At 49.7% G+C, this 15,634-nt stretch overlaps 2 protein-coding genes across 2 annotated transcripts in view; one reads left to right on the plus strand and one right to left on the minus strand.

The window, feature by feature from the left end:
• Positions 1-1,778: 1,778 nt before the first annotated feature.
• Positions 1,779-7,137, minus strand: maptb (microtubule-associated protein tau b; the record flags this gene model as incomplete). Its single annotated transcript, XM_080511059.1, has 8 exons — positions 1,779-1,811; positions 1,882-2,049; positions 2,267-2,376; positions 2,480-2,561; positions 3,027-3,176; positions 3,323-3,402; positions 4,112-4,166; positions 7,060-7,137. The coding sequence occupies 8 exons, from the start codon at positions 7,135-7,137 to the stop codon at positions 1,779-1,781; spliced, it is 756 nt and encodes a 251-aa protein (XP_080367185.1).
• A 1,885-nt stretch (positions 7,138-9,022) lies between these two features.
• itga2b (integrin, alpha 2b) overlaps positions 9,023-15,634 on the plus strand; it is a gene marked incomplete at its 5' end in the record, with an annotated part of 11,476 nt that continues 4,864 nt past the window's right edge. Inside the window, 15 exons of the mRNA XM_080511564.1 lie at positions 9,023-9,165; positions 10,562-10,692; positions 11,772-11,881; positions 12,036-12,201; positions 12,273-12,322; positions 12,401-12,446; positions 12,536-12,655; positions 13,567-13,611; positions 13,765-13,808; positions 13,918-13,983; positions 14,112-14,164; positions 14,449-14,521; positions 14,744-14,879; positions 15,147-15,332; positions 15,469-15,514. Of these exons, the coding sequence (XP_080367690.1) occupies positions 9,023-9,165; positions 10,562-10,692; positions 11,772-11,881; positions 12,036-12,201; positions 12,273-12,322; positions 12,401-12,446; positions 12,536-12,655; positions 13,567-13,611; positions 13,765-13,808; positions 13,918-13,983; positions 14,112-14,164; positions 14,449-14,521; positions 14,744-14,879; positions 15,147-15,332; positions 15,469-15,514 (1,415 nt within the window). The remainder of the gene's footprint in view (positions 9,166-10,561; positions 10,693-11,771; positions 11,882-12,035; positions 12,202-12,272; positions 12,323-12,400; positions 12,447-12,535; positions 12,656-13,566; positions 13,612-13,764; positions 13,809-13,917; positions 13,984-14,111; positions 14,165-14,448; positions 14,522-14,743; positions 14,880-15,146; positions 15,333-15,468; positions 15,515-15,634) is intronic.

Here is a 15,634-nt window from a genome sequence, read left to right on the forward strand (position 1 = left end):
TACGTTCCAGGTAGCTCCTCCTATAAAGAGCACATGGTACGTTCCAGGTAGCTCCTCCTATATAGAGCACATGGTACGTTCCAGGTAGCTCCTCCTATAAAGAGCAGATGGTACGTTACAGGTAGCTCCTATAAAGAGCACAAGGTACATGATACCTCTGAACTCATCACCAGGTGATTCTGACCCCCTTAAAGCTCCTTTGAGGAAATCGTTTGTGGAGAAATGTTGTCAATGTAAATATGGAGGTTGAGCAGCGACACTGATCGTCATATAAACATGAGGTTTTACTGAAGGATCCAGACACAAAGAATAATTTAACACAATAATATCTGGGGCCTTTCTATTATTTTAATCAGCCTGAACAGATGCATGAAGACAAAAAATTAGATGAGCTCCTCCTCTTCCTCCTCCTGCTCCTCTTACCCCTCCTCCTCATCAAGTTCTCATCAAAAGTGAGCTTCAACTTAAGGCCCAGATGAGCTTTTATCTTGAAAATGAATAGTTCTGGTGCTGGTTGTCGTACTGGTATTTGTTCTGGTTCTAGTAATGGTATTGGTTCTCGTCCTGTTAGTGGTTCTCGTCCTCATACTGGTCGTAGTGCTGTTGTTGGTTCTAGTACTGGTTTTGATATTAGTACTGGTTTTGGTTGTCGTACTGGTTCTGATTGTAGTTGTGGTTCTAGTACTAGTTCTAGTTGTAATACTGGTACTTGTTGTAGTACTGCTCAGTGGTGTGTGGTCAGGGGCAGCAGGGCTAGCAAAAAAAGTGGTTCTGAAATCTGTGTTTGGAATCAATTAGTGACTTTAGCAACTTTATCCAGAAGACGACTGGTTCTAGTGTGTGGAGCTCAAATCTCCTATGCCCTCTAAACGCATCACAACTCCTTTCCTCTGCTGGGACCAGCAGTAGCTTCATTGCTAGCCTCTGATGGAAGCTGGACCTGCTATTGGCTTAAAATGTTGAGTGACAGGATCATCAACCAATCAGATGTTGATGTGTTATTGACTGACCACCTCAGGACTAGCAGAGTTTCTAGTGCTGGTCTTGGTGTGGTCATTGAAATGAGCTTGACTGATTGGCTAATGGGCAGGTGGTGATGGTATTGGTCCTCGGACTAGTTCTGGTTGTAGTACTGGTATTGGAACTAGTTGTGGTTCTAGTACTAGTTCTGGAGGTCCTTTAAAAGATGCAACACGAGAGAAACTCACCAACTTTCACGTTCAAGAGAAACTTTATTGGTACAAAGCAGCTAAACAGCCACAGACTTGGTTTGGCACCTGGAATCAAACGGCATTCTGGGTAATGAGTGTGTGGATGGTGGGGGGGGGGGGGGGGGGGGGGTTGATGTCAGACACACAGGTTGTCATTGAAGAGATTTTATGAGCAATGCTAACAAAGCTAATAAAGCTAACGAAGCTAGAGGGCGACTGGAGCCGCGAGACTTTCCAGAGTTTGATTCCCTGAAAACTTCAGATTCGTCTCCAAACATTTCTGGGCGTAGCCGAGGATAGCTCCGCCTTCCTCTGGTCCAGAGCTACGCTAATGCCGTAATTACCTCGCTGAGCTCCGGTTGGCTGTTGTGTGGACAGACGGAGCTGTGATTGGTCGTCGTGTTCAGTTTCTTCCTCGCAACATAAAATCTCTGCAATGTATTTCTGGGGAAAGTTATGGAAAAAGGCATAATGAATTTTGTTTTTCTTTCTTCCAACGGTTGTTATGGTAACAGTTGCCTTGGTAACACGAGGAGCTGGGCTTAGCAGGCACAGGAGATGGTCCAATCAGAGGCCTTGCTTGGCCAGTGAGGCAGACACCTGTCGGGAGAAGATTCAGGTGTGAGTGTGTCTGTGCATGGTGTTTTCCTCTGGTTAGTGAGGGCCTCACCTGGTCGGCCAGGTCGTCGAGGGGCGGAGCTTCAGCGGCGTTGAGGCTTCCCGGGGAGGAGGTGTTGCTCAGGCGGCCGGGGGAGGAGTCGGCCTGAACGATGATGTCAGCGCCATGGTCGGTTCGGGCTTTGGCGGCCTCCCTGAACATCAGCTTCTGACTCTCGATCTGCAGATGAAGAGACATTTTGTCTGGAAGACATTTTTTTCTAGAAGTCGTTTTCAGTAGAAGTTGTTTCGTCTGGAAGTCGTTTTGTCTGGACGACATTTTGTCTGGAAGATATTTTGTCTGGACGACATTTTCTATTGAAGTCATTTTGTCCAAAAGTTGTTTTGTCCAAAAGTGGCTTCGTCTGCAGCAGACGTCAGCCTGCGCCACCAGTTACCTTCTTCTTGCCGCCACCTGGTGTGTGGGTGATGTTCTCCAGAGATCCAACTTTGGACTGGACCGTTGTAAAATCCACCTTCTCAGACTTGATCTCCACCTTCCCTCCACCTGCGGAGCACGTTGATCACTCATTGATCACTCATTGATCACTCATTGATCACTAATTGATCACTGATCGGTGGACCGATCGGTTGTGGCGACTTGCCGTTACCTGGTTTGTGGTGGATGTTCCCTTTGGAGCCGCACTTAGACGAGACGTTGCTGAGGTCCAGCTTCTTGTGGACGATGTTCACCTGTGGACACACGTTAGTACGTAGAGACGTTAGCATGTACGGTGGAGACGTTAGCATGCAGAGACGTCATCCTGTAGAGACATTAGTACATTAGCTTGTAGAGATGTTGGTCAATAGAGTTTGGCAAGTAGAGACATTAGCATGTTAGCATGTAGAAATGTTGGTAGAGTTTGGCAAATAGAGACATTAGCATGTTAGCATGTACAGTAGAGACGTTAGTATGAAAAGCACATTAGCATATAGAGACAGTAGCACATTACTATGTAGCGACATCAGTGTGAAGAAATGTATGTTAGCACGATAGCATGTGTAGATGTCAGCACATAGATATGTTAGCACGTTTGCAATTAGACGTTAACGCGTTAGCATTTACAGATGTTAGCACGTAAAGACTTTAGCACGTGGACGTATTAGCACACTAGCATGTACAGACATTAGCGCATGGAGACGTGATGATGTTCTCACCTTCCCGCCGCCGGGTGTGTGTTTGAGGTTCTCCGTGGATCCGATCTTTGACCTCACGTTGCTGAGGTTAGGCATGGGGTGGGAGGGGAGGGGGGGCGGTCGGCCCCGGGCAGAGCCAGGAGACCTGGGGGGGGTCCGGACCACCGCCACCTGCAGAACCAGTTAACCAAGTTAACCTGGTGAACTCAAAAAACAGCTACACCATCTTTTTTACCGGCCCGTTACTGGGTTTGGAGTCCGGTGAGTGGACCGGTTTACCGGCCGGTTGTCGGTTCAGTGGACTGGTTAGACCTTACCTTCTTCACGTCTCGGTTGGGGGTAGACGATCGACTGGTAGGAGAACGACTTCCTGGACTGTTGACGCCGTCCACTGACTCTGAGACACAAACAGTTCACTAATTAAGCTTGAGGGACTAGTTAAAAACTTCACTATGGAAGTAGTTAAAGCTGGTGACTCAATAGTAACGGAAGACATCACCAAATGAGGGAGGTTAGCGGTCGCTTAGTTAGTGAATCAGCTGATTAATTAGTCACTTAGTTAAATGGTTAGTTAGTTGGTTGGTTGGTTTATTGATTAATCGTTTGGTTGTTTGGTTAGTCAGTTGGTTGGTTGGTTGGTTAGTCTATTAGTTAGTCGGTTGAGTACTTAGTCGGTTTATTAGTGGGTTGATTACTTAGTTGGTTGGTTAGTCCATTAGTTAGTTAGTGGGTTGGTTATATAGTCAGCTAGTTCATCTGGTACTCAGTTGGGTACTTAGACAATCGTTAGTTAGTTAGTTAGTTAGTTGGCTAGTTAGTTGGTTCTAATAGGTTAATTAGCTAGTTAGTCAGTTTGGCACTTAGTCGGTTGGTTAGTTACTTGGTTGGTTATTTAATCAGTTGCTTGGTTGGTTGGTTAGTTAGTCAATTGGTTAGTTGGTCGGTTGTTGGCTAGTTAATCAATTAGTTAGTCAGTTAGACAGTTGGTCAGTTAGTCATTTAGTTAGTCAGTTGGTTAGCTCATCGGTTAGGTAGTCACTTGGTTTGTTGGTTGGTTGATCAGTTGATCAGTTAATTCATTGATTAAGTAACCTGCTGGATTGTACCTGTACTCTTCGCAGTGATCATCTTGGCTGCTCTGACTCCTCCTGATGTCCTGGACTGAGAGAGAGAGAGAGAGAGACGGATGAGAGAGACAGATGAGAGAGATGGATGAGAGAGAAAGAGAGACAGATGAGAGACGGATTAATGAGAGAGAGAGAGAGAGAGAGAGAGAGAGAGAGAGAGAGAGAGAGATGAATGAGAGAGAGAGAGAGAGAGATGAATGAGAGAGAGAGAGAGAGATGAATGAGAGAGAGAGAAAGATGGGCCTTTTTTACCTTCATCTGTTCTTCAGCTTGTTTTGTTGGGGATTTTTCCGAGAGGTAGAGGTGAAGAGGAGGAAGAAGAGAAGAGGAAGGGAAGCAGGAAACATGAGAAACCCTTTCAGCATAAAAGTGAAACACATGCAACTGAATGTGATTGGTCACGTGATGCAGGCAGCCAACTGAAAACAAGCAGAGGTCAAAGGTCAGGGAGGCAGAAGCAAGGCAGTGAGCGTCAGCCTGTTTCCATGACTACCAGGAGGTGAAAGAGGAGGCGTCCAGTCTGTGTCACCTTCAACATCCGGAAACACAGAGGTGGGGGGGAGGTGGGAGGAGGAGGAGCAGGGGGAGCAGGAGGAGGAGGATGATGTTAATCTAAGCAAAAGTTATTACCAACCAAAAAGGAGGAGGAGTAAAACAAGTTACAACAGGACAGACCTTTCATCACGGGAGGAGGAGCGCTTGATTTGCTGACTGATGCAGCAGGCGGAGGAGGAGGAGCGCTTGATTTGCTGACTGATGCAGCAGGCGGAGGAGGAGGAGGAGCACTTGATTTGCTGACTGAGGCAGCAGGCGGAGCAGAGGAGGTGCTTGATTTGGCAGGTGGAGCTGCAGCAAACATCAAGCATTTCTCCTTCTTGGGGAGGCCGTTGGTGGGAGGAGCGTTTGTTTCACTGGCCGAGGCCTCCAGGTCTTCTAATGAGGGAGGAGCAGCAGCAGGAGGAGTCTGATGGATTGGTGTCCTTGTTTTCTCCCCCTGCTCCTCAGTGCTGGTCTCTGCCGACCCCTCCTGCCTCTTCGTCAGACCTTCCTCCTCTTCATCACGTCCTGTGTCACCAGGAGGAGGTGAAGGGGAGGAGCTACATCTGTCAGGCTTCTCCTCTTCATCAGGAGGAGGTGATGAGGAGGAGCCACGTCTGTCAGGCTGCTCTTGTGTCTCCACCTCTCCTCCTCTGTGGAACAACTCCTCTGTCGTCACCTCTGTCTTGGTCGTTCCTTCCTCCTCTTCCTCCTCTTCCTCCTCTTCCTCCTTTTCCTCCTCTTCGTCCACTTGTTCCTTCTCCTCTGAGGAAGGAGGAGGTGTATTGGAAGAGCAGTGAGCCTCCTCTTCTTTTCTGCCATCTGTTTCTTTCTCCTCCTCCTGCTCCTCCATATGGTCCTGTTGGTCATGGTTTTCATCTTCAGGAGGAGGTTCAGAAAAGCAGCGATGTCTATCAGGCTGCTCCTGGTCTCCAGGAGGTGCAGAGGAGGTGCAGGGAATCCCAGGTTCTCCGTCTTCTGGATCATGTTTTTGCTCCTGCTGTTCCTCCTCCAGCTTCATCTCACTGCTCCTCAGCTGTTCTCCTACAGCTGTTAATTCCTCCTCCTCCTCCTCCTCCCAGCATCCATTGGTCTGTTTTCCCACCAGACTACCAGAGTCCAGCTCTACATGACAAAGAGGAGGTGATGGGAGGAGAAGAGGAGGTGATGGGGAGGAGAAGAGGACATGGATAGTCAGTCTGCGAGGAGGAGGAGTCAGTCTTAGAAGAGGAGCCACTCTGAGAGGAGGAACCACTCCGAAAGTAGGAGTCAGTCTGAGAGGAGGAGTCAGTCTGAAAGGAGGAGTCAGTCTGGGGAGAGGAGTCAGTCTGAGAGGAGTCAGTCTGAGAGGAGGTGTCAGTCTGGGAGGAGGTGTCAGTCTGAGAGGAGGAGTCAGTCTGGGAGGAGGAGTCAGTCTGGGAGGAGGAGTCAGTCTGAGAGGAGGAGGAGTCAGTCTGAGAAGAGGAGGAGTCAGTCTGGGAGGAGGAGGAGTCAGTCTGAGAGGAGGAGGAGTCAGTCTGAGAGGAGGAGGAGTCAGTCTGAGAGGAGGAGTCAGTCTGAGAGGAGGAGTCAGTCTGGGAGGAGGACGAGTCAGTCTGAGAGGAGGAGGAGTCAGTCTGAGAGGAGGAGTCAGTCTGAGAAGAGGAGGAGTCAGTCTGGGAGGAGGAGTCAGTCTGGGAGGAGGAGGAGTTAAAACCATCAAATCAGTTTTGCTTGTGAAAACGATCATTACACCAACCTCCCATCATCCTCTGCTCTTCCTGGGCGGGGCCATCTCTGATGGGGGCGGAGTCTCCTTCCATCTTTTCTCCTGCATAGAGGAGCAGAAGTAATGAAGAGGAGAAGGAGGTTGATGAGGAGGACCAGAAGAGATGAAGACAGGGAGGAGGAAGAGGAGGAGGAGGAACAGAGGTGATGAAGAGACGAATGAGGAGTAGAAGTGATGTCGAGGAGGAGCAGAAGTGATGTCGAGGAGGAGCAGAAGTGATGAAGATGAGGCCGGAGAGAATAGTGCTGATGAAGAGCTGGGGTGTCACTGAGCATGCTCAGTCAATCCTCCATGATGATGCAGCAACACAATAAAGCCACTTTCAATGTGCCTCCACCTGTCTACACCTCCTCCCCTGCGCCTCCTCCCCTGCGCTTCCTCCCCTGCGCCTCCTCCCCTGCACCTCCTCCTGTTGGCCTGCCGACTGGCGGCGGGAACAGTGAGCTGGGTGGAGACATCCAGACAGTGAGCGCAGCACGCGGCGGTACTGCTCCACTGCAGCTCCCGGGGAGCGGAGGAGGAAGAGGAGAAGGAGGAGTTGGTGGAGGAGGAGGTGGTGGAGAAGGAGGCGGTGGAGGAGCAGGCGCCGGCCCGGGGGTGGAGGACAGGACGGGTGTCTTACCTCGTGGCTGCAGCGCTGCTCTCCGTCTGTCTGCTGCTCCACCCTGATGCCGCTCTGACGGGGAGGGGACTGCTGCATGCTGGGAGGAGGCTGCTGTTGCCATGGCAACCGGCTGCATCACTGTATCCTCACAGAGGGAGGCTGCAGCACGTCCAACACCCATGTGATGATGTCATAACTTATTATTACTCACATAATGATGATGATGATGATAATAATAATAATAATAATAATAATAATAATAATAATAATAATAATAATAATAATAATAATAATAATAATAATAATAATAACAATAATAATAATAATCCATCCATCCATCCATTGTCTACCGCTTATCCGGTGCCGGGTCGCGGAGGCAGCAGTCCAAGCAGAGTTGCCCAGACTTCCCTCACCCCAGACACTTCCTCCAGCTCCTCCGGTGGCACCCCAAGGCGTTCCCAGGCTAGCCGAGAGACATAGTCCCTCCAGCGTGTCCTGGGTGTGCCCCGAGGCCTCCTACTGGAGAGACATGCCCGGAACACCTCCCTGGGGAGGCGTCCGGGGGGCATCCGAAACAGATGCCCGAGCCACCTCAGCTGGCTCCTCTCGATGTGGAGGAGCAGCGGCTCTACTCCGAGCTCCTCCCTGGTGACTTAGCTCCTCACCCTATCTCTAAGGGTGCACCCAGCCACCCTACGGAGGAAGCTCATTTCAGCCGCTTGTATCCGGGATCTCGTTCTTTCAGTCATGACCCATAGCTCATGACCATAGGTGAGGGTAGGAACGAAGATCGACCGGTAAATCGATAAACCTTCTTCACCACGACGGACCGATTCAACATCCGCATAACTGCAGACGCTGCACCGATCCGCCTGTCGATCTCACGCTCCATCTTTCCCCCACTCGTGAACAAGACCCCAAGATACTTGAACTCCTCCACTTGGGACAAGGGCACTCCACCGACCTGGAGGGGGCAAGCCACCTTTTTCCGGTCGAGAACCATGGCCTCGGATTTAGAGGTGCTGATCTTCATCCCAGCTGCTTCACACTTGGCTGCGAACCGTGTCAGTGCACGCTGGAGATCCAGGCTTGATGGGGCCAACAGGACCACATCAGCCGCAAATAGCAGAGATGAGATCCTGTGGTCCCCAAACTGGACCCCCTCCGGCCCCCGGCTGTGCCTAGAAATTCTGTCCATATAGGTAATGAACAGAACCGGTGATAAAGGACACCCCTGCCGGAGGCCAACGTGCACTGGGAACAGGTCCGACTTACTGCCGGCAATGCGAACCAGACTCCCACTCCGGGAATACAAAGACCGAACAGCCCTCAACAAGGGACCCCGGACTCCATACTCCCGGAGCACCCCCCACAGGACATCTCGGGGGACATGGTCGAACGCCTTCTCCAGATCCACAAAACACATGTGGACTGGTTGGGCGAACTCCCATGAACCCTCATGCACCTGGTGGAGGGTAAAGAGCTGGTCCAGTGTTCCACGACCAGGACCAGCAGAATAATAATAATAATAATAATAATAATAATAATAATAATAATAATAATAATAATAATAATAACCGAGGTGAGGACGGGTAGACCTGGACAGGTGAGGTCTGTAGTTTATACACACCTCTGCTCCTGACCGCCGTCTAGACGATTCCCTCACTTCTTCTTTTCACAATAAACTTTGTGTCGAACGACGGAGCAGCTGCTGAACCACGGAAACTACCGGAAACACTTTTATTTTAATCACCAGGAAACAGTAACCCCCGTGGTCCAACTGACTGTCAATCATCACACACACACACACACACACACACACACACACACACACACACACACACACACACACACACACACACACACACACACACACACACACACACACACACACACACACACACACACACACACACACACGCGCACACACACACGCACACACACAGTGCTTCACTCTGTGGCTGGGACTGAAGGAGGCAAGATGTGTGTGTTCAGGTGTGCGTGTGTTTTGCTGTGTGTGTGTGTGAGTGTGAGTGTGAAGCTGTTGGATGAAGTGGTGACGTTCAGCGGACCGACAGGAAGTCTGTTTGGATTCTCCGTCGACTTCCACGCCGTCGGCAACACGTGAGTGAACCACGGTGACTAAAGTGACGGTCACAACCGTTCATATTATTTTGGAGAAAATAAATCCTCGCAATGTAGTTCTACCTATTATTTCTAATTGATCTTTTATATATATTTCATATATCTAGTATATGGCATATATATTTAGTATAGTATATGGCTTTGTTTCTCATGAAGAATGGTCGTCTTTGAGTTATTTGGTCATCTGTTCAGTTCAATTCGACTTTATTTACATCGCTTCGATGACAACAAAGTCATTTCAGGACAGTTTGACGGACGAAACCAACACACAGGAAAGACCAAGCTTCAGACTGAAGAAACCTGCAGAACCAGACTCAGAGGAGGAGACTTTCTGCCGGTCCAGTCTGGGTGAGAGGAGAGACGATAAGACTGATCCAGAGCAGGAAGCTTCAGACCGACAACTTCCTGTTGTCTGTCGAAAACCTAGGAACCTCCAGGGGGCAGCACTCTGAGAACCCAGTGGGTCACATGGGACAAAAGCCGTGTCCCGGTTCACGGTTCGGCAAAGGGTACCCAGACCCAGTATGGTTTAAATGTAGGTGGGGTTGTGAACGCCACAGATATGTGATGTCATTACGTAACAGCAGTCTCAGCTGGGGGCGGGTCCCGACCCAGCCAGCCACTCTGGGAGAGTGGATGCGACGCGGGGATGGACGATGGACGATGGACGATGAATAACTCACCGGCTGTTTGAATCCTCTCTTTCATGGCTGCAAGAAAAAAACAACCACGGGTTAAGAAAAACAACCAGTGCAAAGCGGAGGATGTAAACGACGTAGGATTCATATAGCCGATGAGATTTTTAAAAAAATAGCCGGGGTGTCCAGAGAAACAAATCACTGACCAATCACCAGACGGCTGCGTTTTGTTACTCCTTATGGAACCTGTTTCTTAGTGCTGGATACGCCAACGGAAGGGTGACCAAACAAAATTGTACCAAATCGTGTAGAACCGTACCATACTTTACTGTACAGAACTGTACGGTACAGTACTCTACAGAACTGTACAGAACTGTATGGTACAGTACTGTACAAAAGTGTACTGTACCGTACTGGATCTTACCGGCACATTCTGTGCAGTGGAGACGTGGCTTTACAGTCTTTAGATACAGGCAAACGGTTTCAACCACACAGCAAATATTTCTACATGAAGTGTAACTAGCTGCAAGCTAACGGGTGCTAAATGGTCAACTTAGCTGATGAATGCGAACTGGCTAATGTAGCTAATGAGTGCTGACTGGCTAACGTAGCTAATGAGTGCTAACTGGCTAACGTAGCTAATGAGTGCTAACTGGCTAAGGTAGTTACAGTTAGGTCTTGTTATTGTTCACGTTATTGTGACGATTAAAACTCGGTAAACTGTTTACGTGTTGCAGTTCCTTCCTGGTCATCGGCGCTCCAAAGTACAACAGCAGCCAGTCGGGGGTGGTGGAGGGAGGGGGCGTATTCCTCTGCCCCTGGTCACCTGGAGGAGGAGCCTGTGACGTCCTGGACTTCGAGCTGACAGGTGACGCACCTGTTGCTTGCTTTTCCTACCGATACTCAACTGACCTGTTTCACCTGTTCCACCTGTCCCACCTGTCCCACCTGTCCCACCTGTTCCATCTGTTCCACCTGGCCCATCTGTTCCACCTGTTCTACCTGTTCCACCTGTCCCACCTGGCCCACCTGTCCCACCTGTTCCACCTGGCCCATCTGTTCCACCTGTCCCACCTGTTCCATCTGTTCCACCTGTTCCACCTGTCCCACCTGGCCCATCTGTTCCACCTGTTCCAACTGTCCCACCTGTCCCACCTGTCCCACCTGTCCCACTTGTCCCACCTGTTCCATCTGTTCCATCTGTTCCACCTGGCCCATCTGTTCCACCTGTTCCACCTGTTCCACCTGTCCCACCTGTCCCACCTGTCCCACCTGTCCCACCTGGCCCATCTGTTCCACCTGTCCCACCTGTTCCATCTGTTCCACCTGTTCCACCTGTCCCACCTGGCCCATCTGTTCCACCTGTCCCACCTGTCCCACCTGTCCCACTTGTCCCACCTGTTCCATCTGTTCCATCTGTTCCACCTGTCCCACCTGGCCCACCTGTCCCACCTGGCCCACCTGTCCCACCTGTTCCACCTGGCCCATCTGTTCCACCTGGCCCATCTGTTCCACCTGGCCCATCTGTTCCACCTGTTCCACCTGTCCCACCTGGCCCATCTGTCCCACCTGGCCCACATGTTCCACCTGGCCCACCTGTTCCACCTGGTCCATCTGTTCCACCTGTTCCACCTGGCCCACCTGTTCTACCAGTTCCACCTGGCCCACCTGGCCCACCTGCCCCACCTATCCCACCTGTCCCACCTGTTCCACCTGGCCCACCTGGCCCACCTGGCCCACCTGGCCCACCTGTTCCACCTGGCCTACTGGTCCGATTGCACATGTGGTCCAGGTTGACTCTGTTCTCCCCTATACTGGTTGTTTTCTGTATTGTACATGTGGTACCTGCCCAACCCACTGGACTGGTCCTATATGTCTTACATGCAATAACAGGCTTTACAGCAGTACATACTGTGTCTCACCTGGCATCTGTTCCCTTCATTTCAGGTGACCAGGTGTACAGTAGCCCGGGCAAGGTCTTCCATGGCAGTAAGAGCAGGCAGTGGTTCGGAGCGTCAGTCCGGTCGGTCCGGTCAGGCAGTGATTCTCTCCTACTGGTGAGTTCTGCACTACTCCGACTGGAGCTCTTGGTGACCCTCACCGTGGCGAGTTGTTCCGTGGCGAGTTGTTCCGTGGCGAGTTGTTCCATGGCGAGTTGTTCCGTGGCGAGTTGTTCCGTGGCGTGTTGTTCCATGGCGTGCTCTTCCTTAGGCGTGTGCGCCGCTCTACCACTGGAACGTCCACAGGGGTGGTTCTGAATCCGGGAGGACTCCAGTGGGGAACTGCTTGCTCCTGGACCGGACCACCAACCACTCCGTCACCTTCTCGCCGTGCCGGGCGGAGCTGACGGAGGGCGACTACCAGCAGATCAGCTACTGTACGACACACTCTGCGCCAATTCTCCTGTTTCACGCCGAGACTCACCGCCATCTTCCTCTCCTTGTCCAGCCAACGACCGGCGCTACTGCGAGGTGGGCTTCAGCACCGACGTCACACAGGTGAGGTCGCAGTTCCCTTCGTAGCGACGCCATGCTTCACGTCCTCTCGCTGATGTTGAAACTGTCCGTGTGCGTCAGGACGGCCGCCTCGTGTTCGGAGCACCGGGAAGCTTCTTCTTTCAGGGTGAGCAGTGCCGCCTGCTGGTCAAGAAGAGGAACTGCAGCACTGAGTGGTCTGCTAACGTGACTGCTGCTCCGCCGTGCTGCCCTCAGGTCAAGTGATCACAGTGGAGGTCAGTGACATCATCAACAGTGGGCGCAGCCAAGGACCTATCCCTCAAGTGTCAGGAATCAGCCAATCGTATGAAAGAGGAGGTTACGATGTTTATCACGGTGAGGCGAGCAAAGTTTTCACCTCCTCTGACTGACTTTACTCACATGACGTGTAAAACCACCAGTGATGAAAACTATGGTACGATGGATGGAAGTAAATGATGTTACACTATGTTATGTTACATTATTTTACTTTATGTTATGTTATGGTACGTTACATTATGTTACGTTATGTTACTTTGTTACGTTATGATGCTATATGGCATGTTATGTTATGCTACGTTACTTTATGGTACGTTACGTTATGCTCCGCTATGGTCCACTACGCTGCGCTATGTTTCATTGTTACTTTATGGTACGTTACGCTATGCTATGCTATGCTATGCTATGCTATGCTATGCTAATTTACGTTGTTACTTTATGTTCCGTTATGTTAAGTTCCATTATGTTATGTTCCGTTATGTTATGTTCCGTTATGTTATGTTCCGTTATGTTATGTTCCGTTATGTTATGTTATGTTATGCTATGTTATGTTATGTTATGTTATGTTATGTTATGTTATGTTATGTTATGTTATGTTATGTTATGTTCCGTTATGTTATGTTCCGTTCCGTTATGTTATGTTATGTTACGTTACGTTACGTTACGTTACGTTACGTTATGTTACGTTATGTTATGTTATGTTACGTTATGTTATGTTACATTACATTATGTTATGCTACATTAGGTTATTTTATGTTATATTATGTTATGTTATGTTACATTAGGTTATTTTATGTTATATTATGTTATGTTATGTTACATTACGTTACATTACGTTACATTATGTTACTTTATGTTACTTTATGTTCTGATACTTTATGCTATGTTACATTATGCTCCGTTACATTGTGTTACTTTCCTTTATGTTAATTTACGGTTTTGTCTCCGGAATGGCAGAACATAGTTGAGTCTGTCTTTGTGTTTTCCAGGTTACTCTGTGGCCAGCGGTCTGCTGACTGCAGACTCAATCCCAGGTTCATAATCTGACACGGCACGATGTAACATCAAGTGTTTCAGACTCTCTGCTGTGTTGCAGACTCTGCTGTGTTTCAGACTCTCTGCTGTGTTTCAGACTCTGCTGTGTTTCAGACTCTCTGCTGTGTTTCAGACTCTCTGCTGTGTTTCAGACTATCTGGTCGGGGTTCCTAACGACAGAAGCACAGCAGGAAGTGTAAGTTGAGGAAGTTTCATTGTATCAGATTCACGCTGTGATGATGGAAGTTTTCAGGATCTTCAGCCGTGAAGCTGCAGATAAACTGGCGATGAACGTTGTGTTCCAGGTGAAGATCTACGACGGTCGGAGTCGAGTGTCTCTGCGGGTTCATCACTGCTTCCTGGGAACTCAGGTAGGAGGTGAAACCTTCCTTTCCCAGGTAGGAGGTGGAACCTTCCTGGAGCTCAGGGAGGAGGTGAAAGTCCAGCTTCCTCTCACACGGCTTCATGTCGTCTTGTGTTGTCACCGTCTGTCCTGCAGGTGGCGTCATACTTCGGTCACAGTGTGGCTGTTACTGACGTCAACGGAGATGGGTGAGAACCTTAAAGACTCAGCTCACTGGGCACACACACACACACACACACACACACACACACACACACACACACACACACACACACACACACACACACACACACACACACACACACACACACACACACACACACACACACACACACACACACACACACACACACAGTGAAGTGTCTATCAGTGTCAGAGTGAAGCATTTTGTATGTGTGTGTGTGTGTGTGTGTGTGTGTGTGTGTGTGTGTGTGTGTGTGTGTGTGTGTGTGTGTGTGTGTGTGTGTGTCAGTCTGCAGGACGTCCTGGTTGGAGCCCCCCTCTTTATGCACCGGGTGACGGAGCAGCTCCAGGAGAGAGGACAGGTGGGAGAGTGGCTGAACCTCCACATTTATTTCCACTGACACCAAAAACAATATGTTCATTTTGACTTAAAAACTTTAGTTACTTTAGCCAAGAAAAATTCGAGGAAATGAATTAGCTACTTATCACAAACTCACCTGATTAGTTGTGATGAGTAGTTGTGATAACTGATAACTTCCCAGGTGATGACGATGCTTCGGTCTGTTAACGCGTTTCTTCTTCAGGTGGTTTTGTACCTGCAGAGAAGACACGCCCCCTTCTCCTCCCATCCTGACCAATCACTGATCGGCCCCACCCTGTATGGACGCTTTGGCTCCGCCCTTGCTGCACTGGGTGACCTCGATATGGACGGTTACCACGGTAACAAATTCAATAGTTATATATAGTAATTATAGTCTGTTTACAGAACTCCAGAGTGGAGTGGTGAAGTTTGGACAGGACTAGACACACACACACACACACACACACACACACACACACACACACACACACACACACACACACACACACACACACACACACACACACACACACACACACACACACACACACACACTCACTCAGACTCACTCAGATTAGCATTAAGATTAGGATTAGAATTAGGATCATCTAACTGTCTGTCTGCAGACGTTGCTGTTGGCGCCCCCTGGGCAGGAGGAAGTGGGCGTGGCCAGGTATTGATCTACCTCGGTAACGCTAACGGGCTGTCGGCCACGCCCACCCAGGTGATTGACAGCCCCTCCCCCATTGGCCCATCTGCGTTCGGCTTCACACTGAGGTCCGGGTCCGACATCGACGGCAATGGATACCCGGGTCAGTCAGAGTCCCACCAGAACCAGAATCCCCAGAGTCCCACCAGAACCCTCTGATCAATAACCTGTCTCTAAAGATTAATTAGAGTAAGGAAATAATCAATAACAAGCCCGCGTGTGTGTGTGTGTGTGTGTAGACCTGCTGGTGGGAGCCTGGGCGGCTGACCAGGTGTTCGTCTTCAGGTTTGATTCCTCAGAACTTCTCAGCAGCTGAGTCACATGACATCATCGTTATGATTGTTATTGTTGTTCAGTCACCAAACTGCGTGTGTATGTGTGTGTGTGTGTGTGTGTGTGTGTGTG

Source organism: Blennius ocellaris (genome assembly GCF_963422515.1).
Source record: "Blennius ocellaris genome assembly, chromosome: 16".
Lineage (NCBI taxonomy): Eukaryota > Metazoa > Chordata > Actinopteri > Blenniiformes > Blenniidae > Blennius > Blennius ocellaris.